This window comes from Diceros bicornis, chromosome 6 (genome assembly GCF_020826845.1).
Source record: "Diceros bicornis minor isolate mBicDic1 chromosome 6, mDicBic1.mat.cur, whole genome shotgun sequence".
NCBI lineage: Eukaryota > Metazoa > Chordata > Mammalia > Perissodactyla > Rhinocerotidae > Diceros > Diceros bicornis.
This window is the reverse complement of record NC_080745.1, coordinates 23,281,075-23,302,964: the sequence shown is the minus strand read 5'-3', so window position 1 is coordinate 23,302,964 and position 21,890 is coordinate 23,281,075. Positions and strand designations below refer to the sequence as shown.

The 21,890-nt window shown below is 41.4% G+C and overlaps 1 protein-coding gene across 1 annotated transcript in view; it reads right to left on the bottom strand.

Annotated features, from left to right (window-relative positions):
* The window catches only part of PCNX2 (pecanex 2), a 295,490-nt gene that overhangs the window by 22,079 nt on the left and 251,521 nt on the right, over window positions 1-21,890 (bottom strand). The window contains exons 26-28 of the mRNA XM_058543013.1: window positions 13,729-13,982; window positions 6,371-6,604; window positions 4,709-4,821 (exon numbers count right to left, since the gene is read on the bottom strand). Of these exons, the coding sequence (XP_058398996.1) occupies window positions 4,709-4,821; window positions 6,371-6,604; window positions 13,729-13,982 (601 nt within the window). The remainder of the gene's footprint in view (window positions 1-4,708; window positions 4,822-6,370; window positions 6,605-13,728; window positions 13,983-21,890) is intronic.

Genomic DNA, 21,890 nt, shown 5'->3' with positions numbered 1-21,890 from the left:
CCATTAATGTCTGGAATAAGGCAAAGATGCTGTGGTAGGCAGAATAATGGTCCCCAAAGATGTCCACATCCTAATCCCTGGAACCTGTGAATATGTTAACTTACATGGCAAAAGAAATTTTGCAGATGTGATTAAATTGAGAATTTTGAGATGGAGAGATTGTTCTGGGTTATCTGGGTGGGCCCAATGTCATCACAAGGATCCTTATGTGAAAGAAGGAAGCAGGAGAGATAGAGTTTGAGTCAGAGAGAGTGTTGAAGATGCTACACTTCTGGCTCTGAAGATGAAGGAAGGGGCCACAGGAATGGAGGCAGCCTCTAGAACAGGGAACGGATTCTCCCCTCAGAGCCTAAGAGGGAACACGCCCTGCAGACACCTTGATTGTAGCCTAGTGAAACCCACTTTGGACTTCTGACCTCCAGAACTATAAGATAATAAATTTATGTTGGTTTAAGCTACCAAGTTTGTGGTAATTTGTTAAAGCAGCAATAGGGAACCAACACAGATACTCACCTCCAGCATTGCACTGGAGGTCATAACATTGCACTCCAATGTAATATGAAAAAGAATTGAGTATAAATATTGGAAAGAAAAATCAAAATTGTCATTATTTTCAAATATGTCTTTCCACCAGAAAATCGGAGAATTAATTGAAATATTATGCTTATAATGGAGTTCAGTAAAGGCACCCAGAATAAGATCAATAAAAAAAAAAAAAAACACTTCCTGTATATCAGCAGTAACCAATTGGAAAATGCAATGGGAAAAAAAATTCTATCCAGAAGCACAATAAAACTATAAAATACCTAGAAATAAATCTATTAAGAGACTACAAATCTCCAAAAAAATGATAAAATTTTACTAAAAGACATTTAAAAACACGGAGTGATTACAAAGATAACACCATATTATTGAATGATGTTTATTTTTTTCTCACATTAATCAGTAAATTCAATATAATCTCAATCAAAATTCCAACAGAGGTTCTAATAGAATGTGATTCTAAATTTCACCTGAGGAGAAAATGAGCAAGACTGGCACCCCACCACAGAACTATAAAAGACAAGAAAAAAGTAAAGACAGGACTAGACTTATCAGATATCAAAACAATATATCACTCTAGTAAACAAACAGTATGGTTTTGTTGCAAGATTAGAGAAATCGATGACTTTAACAGAAGTGTAAACGCAGAAGCACACCACTTATGTATGGGAATGTAGTATATGGGGAAAGTGGTATTTCAAGTTAGTGATGATTTGAACTAAGTAACTGACTAAATAACTAATGATGAGCTACTTAGCAAACAGTGTTGGACTATCAGCTATCCATTTGGGAAAAAAATTGGATCCTATCTCCCACCATGTATGAAAGTATATTCTTTGTGGATTTCTTGGGAGCCAATCCTCTATGGGTATCATTCTCCAATACATCCTACCGGATGTGCTGAGAGTGCAAGGCCCAGGCCATTTCTCAGGGTTGAGTTTGCGGTGAGCATCCTTGAGGGATGAAGTAACATCTCTCTTTGCTATAAAATGGCTGGTTCCCTGAGCTCACTGGTCTTCTCCTGTAATGGAGAATGGGTGCTCTGCATCACCCTCGTGGGCCTCGGGGGCAAGGAGACCTGATACAAATATGCTACTGCTCAGCCTCCTGCTGTGCTGTGAGAAATAAAGTCCTTTGTCTCTGACCCAGGAATCTCATGTCCTCTGCCAGAATCCACGAAACAGTAACAAGGTAGCTAATAAGTGGAGTAAAGTCAAACCCCAGGACCTGACAGGATTCAAAAACTAAAGAAATAAAACCATAGAAGTATCAGAGGAAAACAGAGTCTACTATTTTTATATCCTGGAGCTGCAGAAACATTTTTAAGAAAAACACAAAATCCATAAATTGTGAAATAAAATTTAAAAAAAGATGTCATAGATAAAAATAAAAGACAAATGCACCTTGATAGAAAATATTTTTAACACATACTAATATCCTAACATGAGAAGAGCTCCTCAAAATCAGTAAGTGCCTAACAAAAACGGGTAAAGCTTATAAATGGGCAGGCAATTCACAGAAAAAACAGGGGACCAATAAATATGTTAAAAGATTCTTACCCTCAGTATTAATAATGGAAATGCAAATTCAAATAAGAATGAGATAATTTTTTACCCATGAGACTGGAAAAATTAAAAAAGATTGAACATCTGGCATTAGTGAAGGTATGGCAAAACTCTTGGTGCTTGGTGAGAGCAAAAACTGGGACAGCTTTTTTGGAGAGCAACTTGACTATATCTGTAAAAGTTATGTTTAAAAATTTTTGAGCCGTGGAACTAGTTTTTGCAAGCAAAACCATTTATTGAATTCTAGCGTAGAAAACGTAGAGCACAGCTGTTTGGTTGAAGCAGAGGTGGGGGCCCCTGTCAGGCTCCAATCTCCCCCTCACACTGTGTCCCTCCTCACTCCCCACAACATATCCAAGTCAGCACTTCCAGGACTTCAGACAGCGTGTAAAATAAGTTACCTTTTGTAAGACAAAGACTGAAATGAAAGCACATTGTAGGATTTCGCTGCGGTATGGTCAAGAGAAGCAGTCCCAGATAATCAGATCTTCCCCTAGAATACCAAGAGTATTATTCCCAGATTTATCTCATCACTCTGTTTGGAAAAAGTAGAGCTGACACTGAGAATGAGAAACTGTTTGAAACAAAGAAAATCCCATCAAAACAAGGTTTAAAAAAGCAGCTGGTGAGCATGGTGCTTAATCAAGGAAAAAATAAATAAAACAGACCAAGCAAGAAACACCTGGGTGAGGAATATTTGAACAAGTTACCCAAGAATAAGACTGAAGGAGTCTGAAAATAGATGGGAACTGAAAGAGTGAAATCTTTGAAGCATTTTATCTGCAATTTGTAAAGAAAATTTGAAATTTATGAAAACCCTCAAATTGATCAGACAAAGGACCATCTGCCGGGATGCTATGAATATTTGAAGACTCATTTTGTGATTTTGAGTCCAAAATCCTCTGAAGCCCTTCTCAAACAATATTCTCTATTTACGGTTTAATAAGGAGCCCCCTCTGGGAGCCATATCACACTGTTTTACAAAGCCTATGAACGAGCCTTCTGCTAAACTTTCAAACCATCATCAAATTTAGTCCCAGACGACCAGAAGGGAAGTGCTGGGGTCTAGTGTGAGGCTGGAAGCCAGTCAGCAACTCCCTAGAGTATTTTCCTATAACAAGTATTAACTCGATACTTTAAGGTAAGTCAGTTAGCATTTCTCATCTGTAAATAAAATCATAAAATTCCAAGAGGTGGGAGTTGAGACAGTAGCTGATGTCACAAATTCTAACTACCTCAGTTCTCACCTTTCCCTCTCAGCAACTCAGGGCTCTAGAGAGAAATGAAGAGAACTGCCAACCACACCTCTTCACCCTTTATCAATTCACAACACGTAATTGATGATGCCTTTCCGCAACTTGCCACCGGTAATGACTCAGCCGTCCCCGTCCCCGGCAGGAAGGGCATTCGGAAACACAGTCAACAAGTCTCCCTGGGCTTGTTTACCTAATGGCAGAGGCTGTGACAAATATACAAATAACACAAACCTCACTCAAGTCAAATATCAAAGAGCTCCTTTTGTAGAGCGTCATATCAACAATACAACACAGAAATACTGACGAAAGTCCAAGTAGAGGAGAAACCAGTGAGGCAGTCTAGACAGAAGAACTCTTTCTCATTTAAGGTCCCGGGTTCTACATGGTTCGCAGCCTGGGGAGCTATAAAACATCTGTGGGGTCCACCCACAGAGGTTCTGATGTAATTGGTCTGGACTTGGGTAGGTCCTGGGCCTCAGAGTATTTAAAAGCCCCTCAGGAGATTTTAATGTGTACTCATAGAGGTGATGCTAATGGGCATGCATCATTCAGAACATCTAGTCCATAGTGCTAAATACCAAAGGAGAAGTCTGAGAAATGGCATCGATTTGGGTGATGAGAAGGTGACTGATGAAATTCATAAGATCAGTTTCGCCGGAGGGCCAGCAGCAGAAAGCAAACTGGCAGTCAGGCAGTGTGGCCAGGAGAACAGTTTCATTTGTGAATGAAAGTTCAAGAGCTTGTTTGTGAATGCAAGAGAAGACCTGAGTGATGGAGGGTGAAAGGGCCAGGAGTGAGTTTAATTTTGTTTTTGTTCTTTAAGAAGAGAAGCTCGGGCTATTTACATACAGAGGGGAAGATCTGGCAGAAAGAGAGTTGGAAAAAAACAGAAGGGACATCCAATTAATCAAAGCTCCACTGAGATAGGGCAGAGTAGGGTCTGGACTAGAGCACAGATGTGAGGATTTTCTTTTGCGAGGAAAAACAGGGAAGGGGAACTAACATTTATTGAGCATTAATTTTGCTAGATACCAGGCTAGCCACTTCATATGCACGATTTCATTCAGTCTTCCCAGCAAATCTGCAAGGACCCTTGTAACATAGAAGGCTCTAAAGCAAGAATTTGGAGTTTTGACTGTTTCATATTAATGCCATTTCCAAATCTAATACTGCAAAAGATCACAGTGATCAAAAAAGTCTTCTCACAGGCCCAACATGATTTACTACAGAAAGAACTATCTAAAAGAAGTACAAGCAGTCCAACTCTAAAATAAAGAAAATGATTGACAGAAATCTGTCAAAAGTATAAAATGTTGGTGCCTGTACCAACTGTCCCCCAGGTACCTGATAGCCATATTGTGAGCGGCCGTTCCCAGAGCTCTCCTCCCCAGGATGCACAGGGCAAAGGACAGAGTCACTAAAGGAGAGTCCTCGTCACTGTCCAGGTGCTTCGAAGGCTGAAAGAGCAAGGATGTTAATTCAGCTTTCACACGGGTTCCAACATGCACCAGCACAGAGTCATAAACGTAGAGTTACAGGAGGTTTTGTAAGTCGGCATCGTGGTCATCGAGTCCCCACTAAAATGACCAGAGGAATGGGGAACTCTCTGCTTCCTGAAGCAGTTTCTCTTGTGGCTGGACATGAAAAAAAATTAAAACGAGGATGCTACTTTAGGGGAGAAGATGGGCTAACATGTGGCTTTCTGACCTAATTCCCTGGAATTTTGAATATGGTACTTCAGGTCATGAAGACGGTCAGAGCTTACAGTCAAAGGAACGCTCACCTTACCACTATCCACTGCCACCTTAACACTATCCAGTGTCACCTTAACACTGTCCAACTCAGGGGAGAGGCATGTCTAACAGGGAAAGAAGTACAGGAATCATGTGCAAATGAGGGTTTTCTGTTTCCCTATAATGAGGAGCCCACTGAATTGACCATAAGTCCAGTCAACAACTAAATTAAGGGAGTCATCCAAAGCCAGAAGAGGCAGAGGGAGATGCAGAAAAAATTTAAAGTCAACATATCTTCTGCAAAAAAACAGAAATAATTTTATGAAGCAACTAATGAAGAGGAAAGCCATCACGGGGACAGCCAAGAATATCAATAGATTCTTCCAATATCTCAATCACCTGAAGAGGCCTAGCATGGGTTAAGATATCAGCACCCATTCTCCCTGCGGAATCTGGAGAAAGCAGATTCTGCCACCTGTTCTTCCTACCACCTGTTTTTTAATCACTCATGAAAAAGTCAAGGACCTGGGCTAGTGGCTTAATTTGCTTTACCCTCTAGAGGTCATATGACATGCTTCATCAACTGCCGAGGGGGCTGTTTTCAACTTGCATCTACTGTCTCCATCAACAACACATTGATTCAGCTTTTGTTAAATCCTGAGAAGCAAAGTCAACCGCCTCCCTCCATTTGCTTTCTTCCCCTTTCTCCTCCCCGTCCTCCTCCTCCTCGCCTGCCCTCCTCCTCTTCTTTTTCTCAGCTGTCATTGTCCTTGGTTTCATTTCTAAGAAGCTGCATTCATCTCCAGAAGTGTCCTCAGCACGTGAGCAATAATGCACAACAAAAATCACTATGGAAGTAACTTGAACCATCTGATCGCTAAATAGAATTTGCATGTCCACGATTCCACACCTTCAGTAAATCCTCTGGATTTCAGCACAGATGTACTCTGTACGGAAATCTCAAAAAGTAACTTCAAACAAAGAAGTTTCCAGAGGTTTAAAGCTAGGATAGAAGCTTAAAACTGCACTGACCCTGGGCACAGCATAGAGGGAAACATACCTTCAAGGCTCCTTCATTGGAGACATGGTATGTGAATTCTTCTATTTAATTTTGCTTAATTGTTAAACAAACATTTATCCAAATACCAACATTTTTTTTCTCCTCTATTTTATTATAGTCTACCACAGAGTCTAAGAAAGACATGGACTTTACAATTTTCCTTGTTTTTTAAACTTAGATTCAATGCCTCCAGCTCCCGCCTCCCTTACCTACCTCTTGTCTTTTCTGAGCACAGTACTGAATCCATTCTAGATAAACATTACAGTAGCTGGCTCGTGTTATCCCCTGGAGACATGGAACGTAGTCATCATCGATGTTAACGTTGAACATTGCAAGGTCACGCTCAATGTAATGCCACTTGGCAAAAGGCTGCAGGGACTTCAGGAGTGATTCATTTTTGATCCAGGAGAGGAGTTTGGGGGACATTACCATATAGTATATTATACTCTGCAGAGGGAAAGCAAGATTTTGAGCCCTTACAGCCATTCTAAAGCCAGAAAGACTTTTTATTTACTATATCTCATAAAGTAAATCAATGTCAAGGAAATATGAGACATGAAATCCCCACATGTGATATCATTTGTATTTCCTGCTACATTTAATGCATAGAACCCACTTGAAACATTCTAAAGTGTCCTCTCTTAAGGGTCTCCATAGGGAAGTGAGAAGAACAGAATGCTAACAGAATGTATCAGAACAGAATTTCTGTGGTGAAAAAGAGTGACAGCCAGCCATCTCCTTTCTGAGGGAAGCATACAAAAGCACCGTTGGGTTACTGCAGGCTTCTGTGGATGCCAGGCTAGGCTGATCCAGACGAAAGATACTAGGACAGACCCTCTTCCGGGGCCCCAGCCAAAGAGCATTTAATGAATTAAAACAACATAGTTTTACGGAAAGTATTCATGATTTAAACTGTTGTAACACACATACACACGTAATGCTGGGTGCCCAGACAGTGGACATCTGTGATGCGTTCAAAAATAACCCATGTTTCCCCTCCATCAGACACTCCACTTATGAGTCCCAGTTGGGGAAAATGATACCCTTGGGCTTTATTATTCTGAGTCACAGCTTTATTGAAGGCCATCTTGTAGTTTTCGAATGAATTCATCTTTCAAAAAGGCTAGCACCTGGCCTGGAGAAGTAAAAATGTGACAGAGAAAATAAAAACCCAAGTCTGCTGTGGGTACATCAGCCACAGATGGAAGTATCTGCTGAGGAGTCCCCTCCAACCTTCACTACATCTTCATTTTCTCAGGAAAAGGGAAGTGGCACCAGCGCCACTGAGGCTGAGGCGGATCCTGGGCACTCCGCTTGCGTCTCATCTGGAAATCATGAGCCGCGGGAGGGGTGGCGTTTGACGCAAGGAGGCAGTGACGCGTGTTCCCGTAGAATCACACCCTTAAATCATAGCCTTCTCTGATTATAAAAGCACATTCTTTCCAAGTGAGAAGACAGACAGTAACCCATAGGGCATGGACGTGATAGGGCTTAGGAGACCAGGCCTGTGGAAGTTAGCGGGCAACGAGGCCCTTTTCTAGGCAGGCTCCCCCATCCTTCCTACTCTTCCTCCCTTTGGCTGTGACATGAAATCTGGAGCTCCAAGGTCGGAGGTTGCTGAGACGTCTGGTTTCAGGCTATTTCAGGAGTTTGAGCAGGTGAGCAGACAGACACATGTGGTCTCTGGATTCGGGCTAAACCACCGCAGACGCCTGACTCAGCCTCTCTCTGCTGGGAGGACCGAGGGCGGCCTGGACGGTGGGAAGGCTAATCTGTGCTCACGGTGTGTGGCCTTCCTTCTTTTGAGCGTATTCTCTATTAGGCTCCATAGTCCACCTGACCCCAAAATGCAGGAGCAGGCAAAGTGAAGTCCACAGACAATAAGCAGAAGTCACGTGTTCTCCCACCTTCTGCAGCACTGCACCCAGGACAACAATGCTGGCCTTAAGAAATCCCTTCAGTGCAAGGAGCAGGGAGAGAAGGAGGGAAGAAGGGAGGGAAAGTGGAAGAGGCCAAAGTCAGCGGAGGTGGCAAACACAGAAGCGCTGACAATGCCCACTTTTCATCATTGTTTTGAGGTTTAAAATGAGACAATGCATATGAAGCACTTAGCACTGGGCCTGGCACATGGTACATATGCAAGAAATAATAATGACAGTCATACCTTTGGCATCTGTGGCTTATCTACCCAGTAAGCTTGAGGCACAGGGTGGGCAGCAGAAGCAGCAGGCCAGGAGAGGTTTGGAGCAGGGGGCGAGGGGACGGGATGGCATTAGGGGACAGGAGACAGCTGAGTCTGTGGGGTCACCAGAGTGCACATCGAATACTCAAAAATGTAAATTCTGAATCTACTTGCTGGCAGGATAATTTAAAGCTTCTATGTGGTAGGCAGTTTAAGGAGTGAGTCCAAAGTTACAAGCGAAAGAGGATCTATGACCATGACCAAAGGCACAGCTTCTCAGCTGACAATTATAAAGGGTAAAAAGAAATTTGGTCTGTCTGAACATCTAGCTCTGGCAAACATCTGGTCTAGTTTTTCCCAATATGTCCTAATCACGTGTACCAGACAGGAATAACAAACAAAACTCGAAAGACAATTTACCTTTTCATTCATTTGTAGGGAGGAATGAAAATAACCCCTCGAGTGATGAAGTCAGCATAGTTAACGAGGACTTTGAATCCCAGAGGTTATAACTTCCTCCTCTAGGTCTGGCAGAATCTTGCAGTGTAGGCTTCAGAGGACAACCCCCTGGCCTCATGCTCCTTTCCCATGCATGAGGTACTCAGTACCACTCCTCTCACCGGGAGAAAACAGAACCACCCCAACTAGGTGAAAACCATACCCATTTCCACTTTATTTAAGCAGAAATTCTGTCAGGGAGACACAGTCAATGAGCAGTGTGAAATCCTTCAGAATCTGTCAGGATGAAATGGCTACAACACTAAGTAAAATCGATAAGTAAGGACGTGCAAATGAACTGACTGCGTAGAACTTGATCCGTGTTGAAAGCAGGACCTCTTCTGCATTAATTCACCGTATCTGGCTCCTCCAGCAAGGATTCTCCTGGTTTCGCATTTTAATTGTAGATCGGCATATTCTATGAGACAACTCGCTCTAGGAAGGGTGCCCTGGCAGGCAGACCAATATGTCAGTTTTTTCTCTCTTCATTCTGCAAGGCAGGCGATAAGCACATCTCCTTTTGGAAAGAGCTGGGCAGAAACAATGGCAGCAGGAAAACCAGGCCCTCACAGAAAGCTGATTTCTGGACTGCTAACAGGATTTTACACACTAATAAATGGAGGAGAGAGGGAGGAGACACCAGGGAAAACTTCAAGTCGTCAGGAAGGAAACGATTTCAAATATATTCACAGAGGGCAGGGAGAACTGACCCAGTTTATTAAGAGATAAAAAAAAATCCTTTTGTGTAAAGGAATTATTCCAAGTGTTTCTTCCTTTTCGCTTTGGCTGTCCAATAAAAGAATGAAATTGAACTCTTGAAACTTGAAGGAATTGAGAGCTACAAAGGCAATTTTGTTTACCAAGTAGCCAAGGCCAAAGAAGAAAATATTCATTTGTTGTTACCCTAAAATGCTGTTTCTTCTCAGTCCTGCAATATCCTTTAGCTAACAACACCAGGGTAGTGAGTGCAGTTCTGAGCTGTCTCTCACCGGAGGGTGGGAGGCACTGAGTGCTGCGTTCAGAGAAAGCCTCGAACTAACAGGCCTATTGGCGCCCACGTGAATTAACCAGGAGGCACGGGAACCTCGAGGCCCCAGCCGCCCCCAAATCTCAGCCCCTCCTGAGCGCTGATCTGGAGTTAAGAAAATTCTGTTTCTGCCGAACACAAATATGTCTGTAGTGGTTCCCAAGCTGTGTATCAAATCACTTAGGAAACTTATTTTATTTGTTTTTGGTGAGGAAGATTGGCCCTAGCTAACATCCGTTGCCAATCTTCCTCTTTTTCCTGAGGAAGATTAGCCCTGAGCTAACATCTCTGCCAATCTTCCTCTATTTTGTATGTGGGATGCCACCACAGCATGGCTTGATAAGCGGTGCATAGATCCGCGCCCAGGATCCAAACCAGCAAACCCCAGGCTGCCAAAGCGGGGCACGTGAACTTAACCACTATGCCACCGGGCTGGCCCCCTTAGTAAACTTATTTTAAAATATAGGTACTCGGGGCACTCCCCAGGCCCTCAGAATCAGAATTTCTGGGTAAGACATGGAAATCTGTAATTATCTAGCTTTCTAGGGGAGCCTGATGCCACCAGTCAGCTCTCGGCTGGTGAAAAGCATCCTGCTAGGTAACAGATCATCGCACTGTATACCTCTCCTCCCCACCTGAAATTCTCATCTTAGTATCACTCCCCTTTCTCAGAAAACAGAGTTAAGGGCATTGTTTTCCCACAAGCCAACTATTACCTGGCAGATTCTGGGGGCCTCTCTCAGCTCTCTGCCATTTGCACATTATCCTGGATTGGTTTATCAGATTGCAAATTGTCATTTTAGAAAACATATAGGGGATTGGGAGGCACATTTCCAGGAGTTAGGAGAGGACAAATGTGAGTATCAATTACCAAACCAATGGAGGAAGACATCAAAAGGCAGGTCCTGACATGGGGCCTCCAATGCCTCTGGAAAAGCCAAGAGGGTAAATCCAGAGAGGGCACCTCATCCCTTCTCTCTCCCTTCTCTCCCACTCATGGTGCCTGCTAGTCCCAACATGTGGGGCCAACTCTGTCCACATGACTGGCCCATGGAAAGGCCATTTATGGGGAGCTCCAAATTCACAGAGACATAGTTCAGTATTGAACCCCAGTCTCGCCACTAATACCTGGAGCAGGTTGCTCAGACCCTTGCCTACATCTGGATCTTGTCCAATCAGACTGTACGGCCTGGACTCCAGATTCCACATTACCTGGAACCTTTGTTCATTCAGTTCAAAAAATGCACTGGGCACCTCGATATGCAAGTCATCACACTGAGCCCTGGAGACCCAAAGAGGAATCAGTTGTGTGTGGTACCTATGCTTAGGGAGTTTCCAGAAGTTGAAGCAGAAAAGATTTCAGAGGAAGGGGAGGTGAATGTCAGCCACCCCAGGACCCCAGGGCAGCTTGGAGCATGCAGAGAGTGTGAGGAAAGAGAAGCAGGAAGAGGATGCAGCCATGGAAGCGGGTAGGGGTGGAGAGCACAGAGAGTGTATGCACGAGCACGCATAGGAAAGAGGGAGGGGGAGCGGAAACCCAGACAGAAACAACAGTGGAGGGCTCTGGACGGCAGAAGAAAGAGTCTATCCCTATTCTTGAGGCAACAAGTAGATGTTTGACTCCAGGCCTCATCCAACTGGCTCGTCTAGACCCATACTGCTGGCCCCAGCTGGCCCCTCCAGAGTAAACTCCTGGCCACTTGCTTCATGGGCCTGTCAGTCTCCTTGACCAGTCAGCCCCTGAATCCAGCCCTCCTGCAATGACTCCATCCTGTTGCCACCTACGAACTAAAGGGGATACTCAAGGAACACTTTCTCCCCTGTTTGAGGGAGACACCAGAGAGAGCTGGTTGCCATTCAACATCTGTTTTCTCCTTCCATGAAAACACAATTTCTATCCGAGTTCATGGCTCCCCAGAACACACTTTCCAGACCCCCTCAAAACTGGCATAGGATAACTTTCTGGCCAACGGGATACAGCAGGAGCATACTGTGGCAACTTTCAGGAACTTTCTTAAGTTCCAAGGGCTGGTGCATGCCCTTGGTCTTCATTTTCTCTGTCCTTTTGTCTATCCATTTAAGCCTGGAGCTTAAGATGGGGGAGACACTTAAAATGGTGGAGCTGGGAGTTGGAAGGAACCTGGGTCCCTGAAGACTTCATAGAGCAGAGCTACCATACCAGCCTTCATTTATAAGTGAGAGAAATATACTCCTCATGTGTACATGCCACTGTTATTTCATGACACGTGCTGAGTCTAATACCAATTGATGTACTGAGTTTGCCTAGAATTGACTCGATATGAAAAACTTCTTGCAGTGTCATTTGTAATGGCCGCAGGGACAAACCACGGAAGCAAGAGGTCACAACTCTCTGATTTCCCAAATTTAGGTAAAGTTAGGCAAAACATTTATAGTTTTGTGTGAGATTTGGATGTAAAGTTTTGCATGCCTCTAGCACACACAAAGGTGGTGAGTATGAACCGCTCAATCCGTTTTAAATATTCTGCCACAGAAAAGGGTTTCACAAACATTTCTTGTTGCAATCACCTTGTGGTGTGATAATTAAGAGTTATTTAACCTTCTGACTTTCACAGTCTGTTTTCTATTCCTTATAAACTTTAGCAGCTATTGCTGCAGACGTTGGGGCTCCCCAGAGTAGCTATTTCAAATTTCTAAACATCCTCCTTTTCAGTTGGTTGAAACTCCTGAACCTTCTGGCACCCATGTTATCTTTTTATTTTGTATTTTCTCATTTCTGCTGGACCACCCGTCTCAGCCTCAGCTGGCAGGGAGTTTGGGGTCTCAGATAGATGAGCTTCCTTGTTTTGAATGGCATTAAAATGTGGACCCCTCTGAGGACCATCCAGGGTTTCCACCACGCAAAGTGCTCCCTCAGAATAGGAGTGACCTCAAAGCCTTCCTCAGCCATGGCTGCTCTCACCTGTCCCTTCCCCTTAGAAAACACTTTTGCTCCTACTGTCACTCTGCATCCTTGGTCTCACATTTGCTCTCCGGGAGACTTATTCCAAACCAGCATGCTTTTTTTTTTTTTTTTTTTTTTTGTGAGGAAGATCGGCCCGGAGCTAACATCTGCCAATCCTCCTCTTTTTGCCGAGGAAGACTGGCCCTGGGCTAACATCCGTGCCCATCTTCCTCCACTTTATATGGGACACCGCCACAGCATGGCTTGCCAAGCAGTGCATCGGTGCACGCCAAGGATCCGAACAAGCGAACCCCGGGCCGCCGCAGCAGAGCGCGCGCACTTAACCGCTTGCGCCACCGGGCCAGCCCCTGAAACCAGCACACTTTCTGAGGTTGAATACAAGTTGGGCAGAAGTGGGTACTGAGCAACTGAAAACATATGTTATTAGTTCCCACATGAGTGAGGAGAAAAGGCTGTCATAACTAATCCTGAGTGGATCCTTCAGCTATATATTTTAGTTTTCATCATCAGCTTCAAAAAATAATTCTGGTTCTAAAGTGGAAATTTGCAGAGCATCTAAATTGACACTTATAACTCGTAAACACTGAGGCTTGGTAATATTTCCAGGATGTTCCAATTTACCATCACCATCATTACAAGTAACTCATTGCTGTGTTAGAAGTGAAGAAACAGATCTAGGTAAGAAAATGGACGGCCTGTTAGTCTTTAGGCTTAGAATATGACTCAGGGTACGAACCTCAGGCTAAACCAAAGCCCTCGAGGATTTTTCATTAAACCAGTGGTTCCCAAACCGTTCTGGGCCTCTGATTCAGAAGCTGGAGAGAAGCCTCACAATCTAGCTCTCTACGAGGTTTTTCAGGAGCCTCTTGAGCCAGCCCAGCACTATTACTCAGACAAGCATATGGGCCTCCGAGCGATACCTTGATATAGTATCGGATGAGGATCCTTCGGAGGTCAAACACCTGCAGCATGGTAGCCGCGTTGTTGTCTATGATGCTGTAGCCCTCCAGGATGTACTGCGTGCGCGTGATCTCCCAGGTGAGCCAGCGGAGGTTAAACGCAGCATTGCAGGACAACAGGTGGGGCAAGTGGCCCGGCTTGCAGCAGCAGCAGCCTCTGTCATCCTCGTCGCCTTCCATGATGGCTTCCACCTCTCTCTGCTGGCAGTAGGTTCCTGGCAGAGCACAAACAAGAGGGAAGTTATACAAGAAGTCCTGGGATAACCTTCATTTAGAATGGATTTTCCCTTTGCCTTCATTAGAGATGAAGAAGCTGAAAAGAGTCTAGGAATCAGGAGATTTATTTAATTCTTAGTTCAAACAGCACCCCCAAATAAGTCACAATTCTCATAATCATTAACTCTTTTGCTCATTCATATTCATTCTAATTCTCACCTCCTCCCTCATTTTTTGTGTAAGAGGAGACACACTCTCATGGTAATCACGAACACTAATGGCTGAAATGCAGGATGGTTATAGCCTTGAGTTCCCCTTTCCAGAAACCTGCAAGTCAAGGCTGAGCAGATAGGATGCTAAAGAAAGGTGGCAGGTGGAGATGTCTGAGAGCAACCAGGTGCAGGTTGAAGTGTTACCAGGAGGGGGGCCTGGAAGACATCCACTGCCAAACATGACTGGGAGCAGGATGTCGGGCAAAGTGAATATATTTCCAAAGGAGTTAATTCCAAAAACATGATAAGATAATGAATGTCAACAATCTTTGACCCCATATCTTCTTCAACATCTTTGCTAATGATTTGAAGGAAAACATATATAGTATGCTAATGACATGAGGTTACTGGTACCATCTGGAATGCAAAGTTGTGATCTAAAATTATCTTAGCAGACAGGATGGTGAACTGAAACTAGTATACTGAAAATTAGTAGAAATAAATGGAATATCCTACATCGAGGCTCAAAAAATCAGCTACACAATTTACGAATAAATAGTAGTAGCATATTTAACAAATACTTTGGTAATGTCATTGATCATCTGAACCCCAAGTATGATAGTACTTAAGAACTGAATGTGGGGGCAGGCCCAGTGGCGCAGCAGTTAAGTGTGCACGCTCTGCTGCAGTGGCCTGGGGTTCGCAGGTTCAGATCCCAGGCACGCACCGACGCACCACTTGTCAAGCCATGCGGTGGCGGCACCTCATATAAAGTAGAGCAAGATGGGCACAGATGTTAGCCCAAGGCCAATCTTCCTCAGCAAAAAGAGGAGGATTGGCATCGGATGTTAGGTCAGGGCTGATCTTCCTCACAAAAAAACAAAACAAAAAAAGAACTGAATGTGATCTTCGTAGCATCAAAACAAAGAGATAGCATGGGTCAGAATACACTTGGTATTATTCCTTTGGATGCTACACATAAAGAGTCACTGATAAAATGAAATAAAGCTAGAGGATCTGAGCAAGTTTCACTTTCTCCGTTAAAAAAAAAAAGATAGTACACTAGTACTTATTTGAACAAGATCATAAAGATTGTCACTTATACATCACGAAGCTTACAAGGTTGTAAAATAACTCAAAATTATGTCACTGAAGAATGACTGAAAAATCCAGGGACTTTGACTTTGCAGAAAAGAAGACTTTGTGGAAAGTGACGGTTGCCCCCGACAACTACCTAAGGGCTATCATACGGACACGTGCACTGGACGTTCTCTGCAGTTCCAGAGGGCATCATTATGACCTAAGGGGGAAAGCCTCAGTGTATAGCGTTTATTATAACAAAGATCCTTTTAACAATGGGAGTTCAGCACGCAAATGGACTGCCGTGTGACGATAAGAGGATAAGGAAAGAGTTGGTGGTGACAAAACAAAAGTAATAGGTAATAACCAGGGGTACAAGCGCTTGAACCATGAGTCACGGTGAAGAGAAGGACAGAAAGAAGAGCAAAGCTGGGAAGGAGAGCAGCATCAACTGAAGCAGGTGTGACTGGTGGTGGTGGTGGTGGTTTGTGTATTTTTCAAGATAGTTGAGTCCTAAGCATAGTTATTGACAGCAGGTAAAAAGAAGGACCAAAAAAGGAATTGCAGAGATGGATGACATCAGAGTTCTAGAAGACAGATGAACCTGGTAGCTTAGGAACAGCAGAAACAAAAGGCAGAGGTAGAGATGAAAATAAAGTCAAACGAAAAAGCAGCTCGCGCTGGAAAATAAAATAGTCATTTGAAGCAGAGTTAGGAAGGAGAGAAAATACAGGAAGTGGTGGGGAGTAGCAGAAAAGAAAGAGGGTCTGAAAGTCCTTCATTTTAAGAGACTCTTGCCTCACTATGGGCCTGCATCCAGGAATTATTTGTCAAGAGTTACTATTTAAACATATTTAGGCATAGCGGTTAAGTGCGCGCGCTCCGCTACTGGCAGCCCAGGTTCGGATCCTGGGCGTGCACCGATGCACTGCTTGTCAGGCCATGCTGTGGCAGCGTCCCATATAAAGTAGAGGAAGATGGACCCGGGTGTTAGCCCAGGGCCAGACTTCCTCAGAAAAAAGAGGAGGATTGGCGTGGATGTTAGCTCAGAGCTGATCTTCCTCACAAAAAAAAAAAAAAAAAATATTTAAACTATTTAAAATAATTTTGGGGTATACGATACCACCTAAATTTCAGCATAGAAGAATGCTATTTCAGTGGGAGGCAGTGGTTAACAAACAGCTTTTGAAGGAAGATAGTAGGTACTAGCTATTTGACTTTGGGCAAGTTATTTGACTGGTCCAAGCTTGTTTCCTCATCTGTAAAATAGGCTGTTTTAAGGATCAAATAAAATGACATACGTCAAGCCATTAGTAACCCCTCAATAAATTACTATTATTTTTACTAGATTGTAAGCTCTGTAAAGATAGTGATTGGCAGGTAGAAATTCAGGGAATAAATAAATAAATGAATGAGCTAACCAATAAATTAATTCATTCACCGAATACTGAGTGCCTACTGGGTGCCAGATGCTGTTCTACATAGTGGGGATACAGCAAAGAAAAAATATAAAAATCTCTGTCCTTGTGTAACTTACAAGCATAGGTTGAAGAAGACAGACAATAAACAAATAAGAAAAATCTAAAATATGTCAGATATCGAAAAATAAAACAGCAACAGAGCATAGGGAGTGCTGGGGTTGGGATAGCTATTTTAAATGGGTGGATCAATTATGAGGCTGTTAGTTAACATAGATGAGAGAGAACAGTATTTGGACCAAGGTAGTTGGAGGAAATGATGAGAAATGATTAGATTCTGCATATATGTGAAGGTAGTCTGGTAGGATTTGCTGACCAATTTGGATATGGGATGTTGAAAAGATGAGTGAAAAATGATGCTAAGTCTTCTGACCTGAGCAAGGTGAAAAATGAAATTACCATTTACTGAGAAAGGGAAGATTGCAGAGGGAGCAGCGTTTGGGTGGGCTGGTGGCAAGATCAGGAATTTGCTTTTGCATATGTTAAGTTTTAGCTGCTGATTATTAATCAAAATGGAGATGTCAAGTAGGCAGTTGGATTAAGAAATCTGGAGTTCAGGGGAGAGGTTCTGGGCAGAAATGTATAACATCTGAGAGAATTATAAGTCTGTAGGGGTTATTTAAAATAATCTGGGGAGAGAGTACAGATAGCATGGAGAAAAGGTCTGAGAACTGAGCTCTGAGCATTCCAACATTTAGAGGTTGGGGAGGTGAGGTGATACCAACAAACTGATTGAACAGAAGTGGCCTGTGAGGTCAAAAGAAAACTAGGAAGTCGCAAAAGGCAAGTAAAATAACAATAAAAGAGTTTCAAGGTAAAGGGGCCATCAGCTATGTCAAACGATGCTTACAGGTCAAATTACATGAGGAAATAACTGTTAGATTTGACAATATGGAGGTGAACGGTGATCTTTGCAAGAGAAGTTGCAGTGGAATGAGGGGTAGGGGAGGGAACACCTGATTGGAGTGAATTCAAGACACAATGGAGGAGAAAAAGCAGACAGTAAACGTAGGCAACACTTTTGAGGAGTTTTAAAAATCTTTTTGACTTTATTATTTTGTTTTTGGCAACTCATTGCTCAGGCTGGGACCTCCTGTACAGTTTTGAGTTAGCATCTTTGCCTTGTTCCTGAGTGTAGGGGGCAAGTACTCAGTCTTTTAGCTTTAAGTAAGACATTAGCTGTAGGTTTTCCATAATTGGCTCTTCATCAGGAGGAGGAAGTCTTCTATTCCTAGTTTTATAAAAATTTGTATTAAAATCAGGAATAGGTATTAAATTTCAGCAATGCTTTTATTGTATCTATTGAGATGACAATATGATTTCCCCATTTATTCTGTTTTTATTGTGAACTATGTTGATTAATTTCCACACATTAAACCAATCTTCATTACTGGGATAAACATCACAGGTTTATATATTGCTGGATTTGGTTTTCTAACATCTTGTTAGGAATTTTTGCATATACATTCACAAGGTATATTGGTCTGTAGGTTTGTTTTCCTGTGATGTACTTGCCAGATTTATATATGGAGTTTATGCTGACCTCACAAAATGAGTTGCGAAGCGTTTTCTCTTCTTCTATGTTATGAAAGAGTTTAAGCAAGATTGGTGATCATTCTTGCTTAAATGTTTAATAGAATTCAATAGTGAAGCCAGGTGATTCTGGAGTTTTCTTTGTGGCCAGGGTGTTTTGTTTTTGTTTTATTTTTCCTTACAAATTCAATTTCTTTAGAACATATAGGCCTATTCAGATTTTCTATTCTTCTGGTGTCAGATTTGGAAAGGTGTTTTTCAATGTATTTTTAATTTCATCTAACTTGTTAAATTCATAAGATTCCCTTATTATTATTATAATGTCTGTAAGATCTGTAGTAATGTCCCCTTTTTAATTCCTGATCTTGGCAGTTTGTGTTTTATTTCTTTTTTCTTAATCAGTCAGGGTAAAGATCTTTCATTTGGTAAACATTTGGTTTCAATGATTTTCCTCTATTGTTTCTCTATTTTCTAATCCACAGATTTCCTGGGCTTATCTTTCATATTTTTTCCTTTTCATTTGCTTTGGGTTTTACTTCATCTTTTTCTTCTAGTTTCTTGAGGTGGAAGCATAGGTTAGAAGCTGCCAATTCTTTTTCTGTAAAGAGCCAGAGTGTAAATATGTTAAGATTTGTGGGTCACATATGGTCGCTGTTACTGCCTTCTCCTTCTCCTTCTTTCTCTCTCTCTCTCTCCCTACCTCCCTCTCTCCCTCCCTTTTAAAAATGTAAAAGTCATTCTAAGCTCATGAGTCATAGTTGGCCAACCCCTCTTGTAGGTCATTGGATTAAAACCTTTCTTCTTTGCTAATATAAACCTTTAGAGCTGTAAATTTTTCTCTATGCAATGCTTTAGTTGCATCCCCCTAATATTTTATATGTTCTATTTTTAATTTTCATTGTATTCAAATATTTCCTAACTCAACCAGTCAGTTTTTGTTTCTTATAGCTCTTTTATTAGGTGTATGCACATTTAGGGCTGTTTTGTCCTCTTGATGAAATGACTCTTCAGTCATTATTAAATATCTTTATTTTTGTAATAGGTCTCATCTAGAATTCTGATATTAATACAGCAATTCCAGCTTTCTTATAATTAGAGTTTGTAAGGGATATAATTTTCTATCTTTTTACTTTTAACCTAGCCATATCTTTGTATTTAAAACATGTCTCTTGTAAATAGCATATAGTTAGGACTTGATTTTTTTATCTAGCCTGATAATCTCTACCTTTTAATTACAATGATTAGTCCATTTACATTTAATGTGATTATTTATGTGACTGGGTGTAAATACACCATCTTGCTATTTGTTTTTATTGGTCCAATTTTTTTCCTCTTGCATTCTTTCTAATCATTTCTTTCTTTCTTTTTGGGATTGAATAACTTTTAGTATTTTATTCTATACTCTCTATCAGCTTTTATAGCAGTTAGCTATACCTCTTTGTTTTATTTTTGAAGTTTCCCTAGGGATTACAATGTGTATTTTTACTTTATCACAATCTGTCATGGATTGATTTCATACACTCTTCTTATAATGTAAGACTATTACCATGGCATATTTACCCTCTCATATCCTTTGTGTTATTCTTGTCAAACATTTTACTTTAGCATATATTTTAAGCCCCACAATACATTGTTACTATTCTGCTTTAAACAATCAATTTTTAAAGGCATTTTAAAAAGAAAAAAGTATCTTTGCTCACATATTTGCCATTTCTGGTAACCTTCATTCTTTTATGTAGAATCAATTTTCCATCTGCTATCATTTTCCTTCAAGCTGAAGAATTTCCTTTAATATTTCTTATAGTGCAGGTCAGCTGGTGATTATCTCAACTTTTGTTTATCTGGAAATATTTAACTTTTGACTTCATTTTTGAAGGAAAGTTTCCCTAGATGTAGAATTCAGATTTGACAGTTTTATTTTCCTTTCAGCACTTAAAAAATATGATCGTATTATTTTCTGGCTTGCATTATGTCTTATGAGAAGTTACTGATAACTCCGTAGTGGTTTCCTTGTATGTAATGCGTGTTTTTTAAACTCTCTCATGGTCTTGATAAAATGATGATAAAAAATCTTAGATGCTCTTATAATTTTTCTTTATATTTAATTTTCAGCAATTTGATGATTACGTGCTCAGGTTTGGTTTTCTTTTTGTTTATCTTGCTTGGATGTGTTGAGCTCCTGGGATTTATGGATTGATATTTTTCATCAAGTTGAAAATATTTGAATGATATTTCTTCAATTTTTTTCTGCCCCTATTTATCACTTCTCCTTTTGGGACTCCAATTACACATGTTAGAATTCTTAATATTGTCCCACAGATCACTGAGTCTCTCTCTTCTTTGGTCTTTTTATTATTTGCATCAATTTGGATAGTTTCTATTGCCTTGTCTTCAAGTTCATTAATCTTTTCTTCTGTTAAAGAAGAAGTTTTCATTTCAGATATTGTATTTTATTCATTTCTAGAATTTCAATTCTTTGGTATTCTTTTCCTCCCTATTGATAGTCTTCATCAGTTCATTCATTAGGATCATTTTTCCTTTGAATTCTGAAATATACTAATATCTGTTTGAAACTTCTTTTCTGTTAACTCCAACATCTTTGGGTGTGTTTCTATTTACTGTTTTATTTTCCTGGTTATGGATCACTGTTTTCTGCTTCTTTATATATCTAGAAACTTTTATTATATGTTGGGTATTACTGATGTTATAGTGTTGACAGTTTAGACTATTTTTTGCCTTCCATTAGAAAGAGTTATGTTCCATTAAGCAGTCAATTTATTTGCACCTCAGCTTGTCAGCTTGATCCTTTTGAAACTTGTTTTTAGTCTTTGGTTGGGAATGTCTAGAACAGCCCTTATTCTAAGGTGATAATATCTCTATTCTTAACACTTGGTCTTTCTGGGGGTCTCAACTGAATTCCTGGTATGTTCAACAACTCTCCACCAACCAACTGGAATTTCTACATCTCTCAGCACTATATGGCCTCCATAATCTCCACTTAGCTGACGCCTCCCCACTTAATGCTCTCTGTCAAGCCCTGACTACATAAAAGCATGTTAATATTCATCCAGTTACTAAAGGGATCCCTATATTGATTTCTGCAGCTCCTTCTCTGTGAAATTCACTCCTGTCTGGTACTCTGACCCATAAAGTCAAGCTACCTTAGCAGCCCAGAGCTCTGATTCTGCCTCTCTGGTTCAGTAAGACCACCGTGCTGTTTGGGCCCCACCTCCCTGTACTACAAATAAGAAAGTGCCTCCAGGAAGAAAGCAGGGGCAATTACGGAGCTCACTTTGTGTGTTTGCTTTCTCTCAATGATCAGGGGCTTGTACTGTCTGTTGTCCAATACCTGAAAACAGTTGATTAATATGTTTTTCCCAGTTTTATAATTGCTTATGGCAGAAAGGATACTCCAGTACTGGTTACTTAGTCACGGCCAAAAGAGTAAGTCTCTGAATCTTTCTACATGTCTTTTGAGACTTAATTCAAACATGAAACCTGTCCCTACGCCCATTTCCACACCATTCACTTTTTCCAGAATCCTTTATCATTATTCACAGTGCCTGGTACTTACTGGTTGCTAACAAAGTGGTTGGTGAAATGA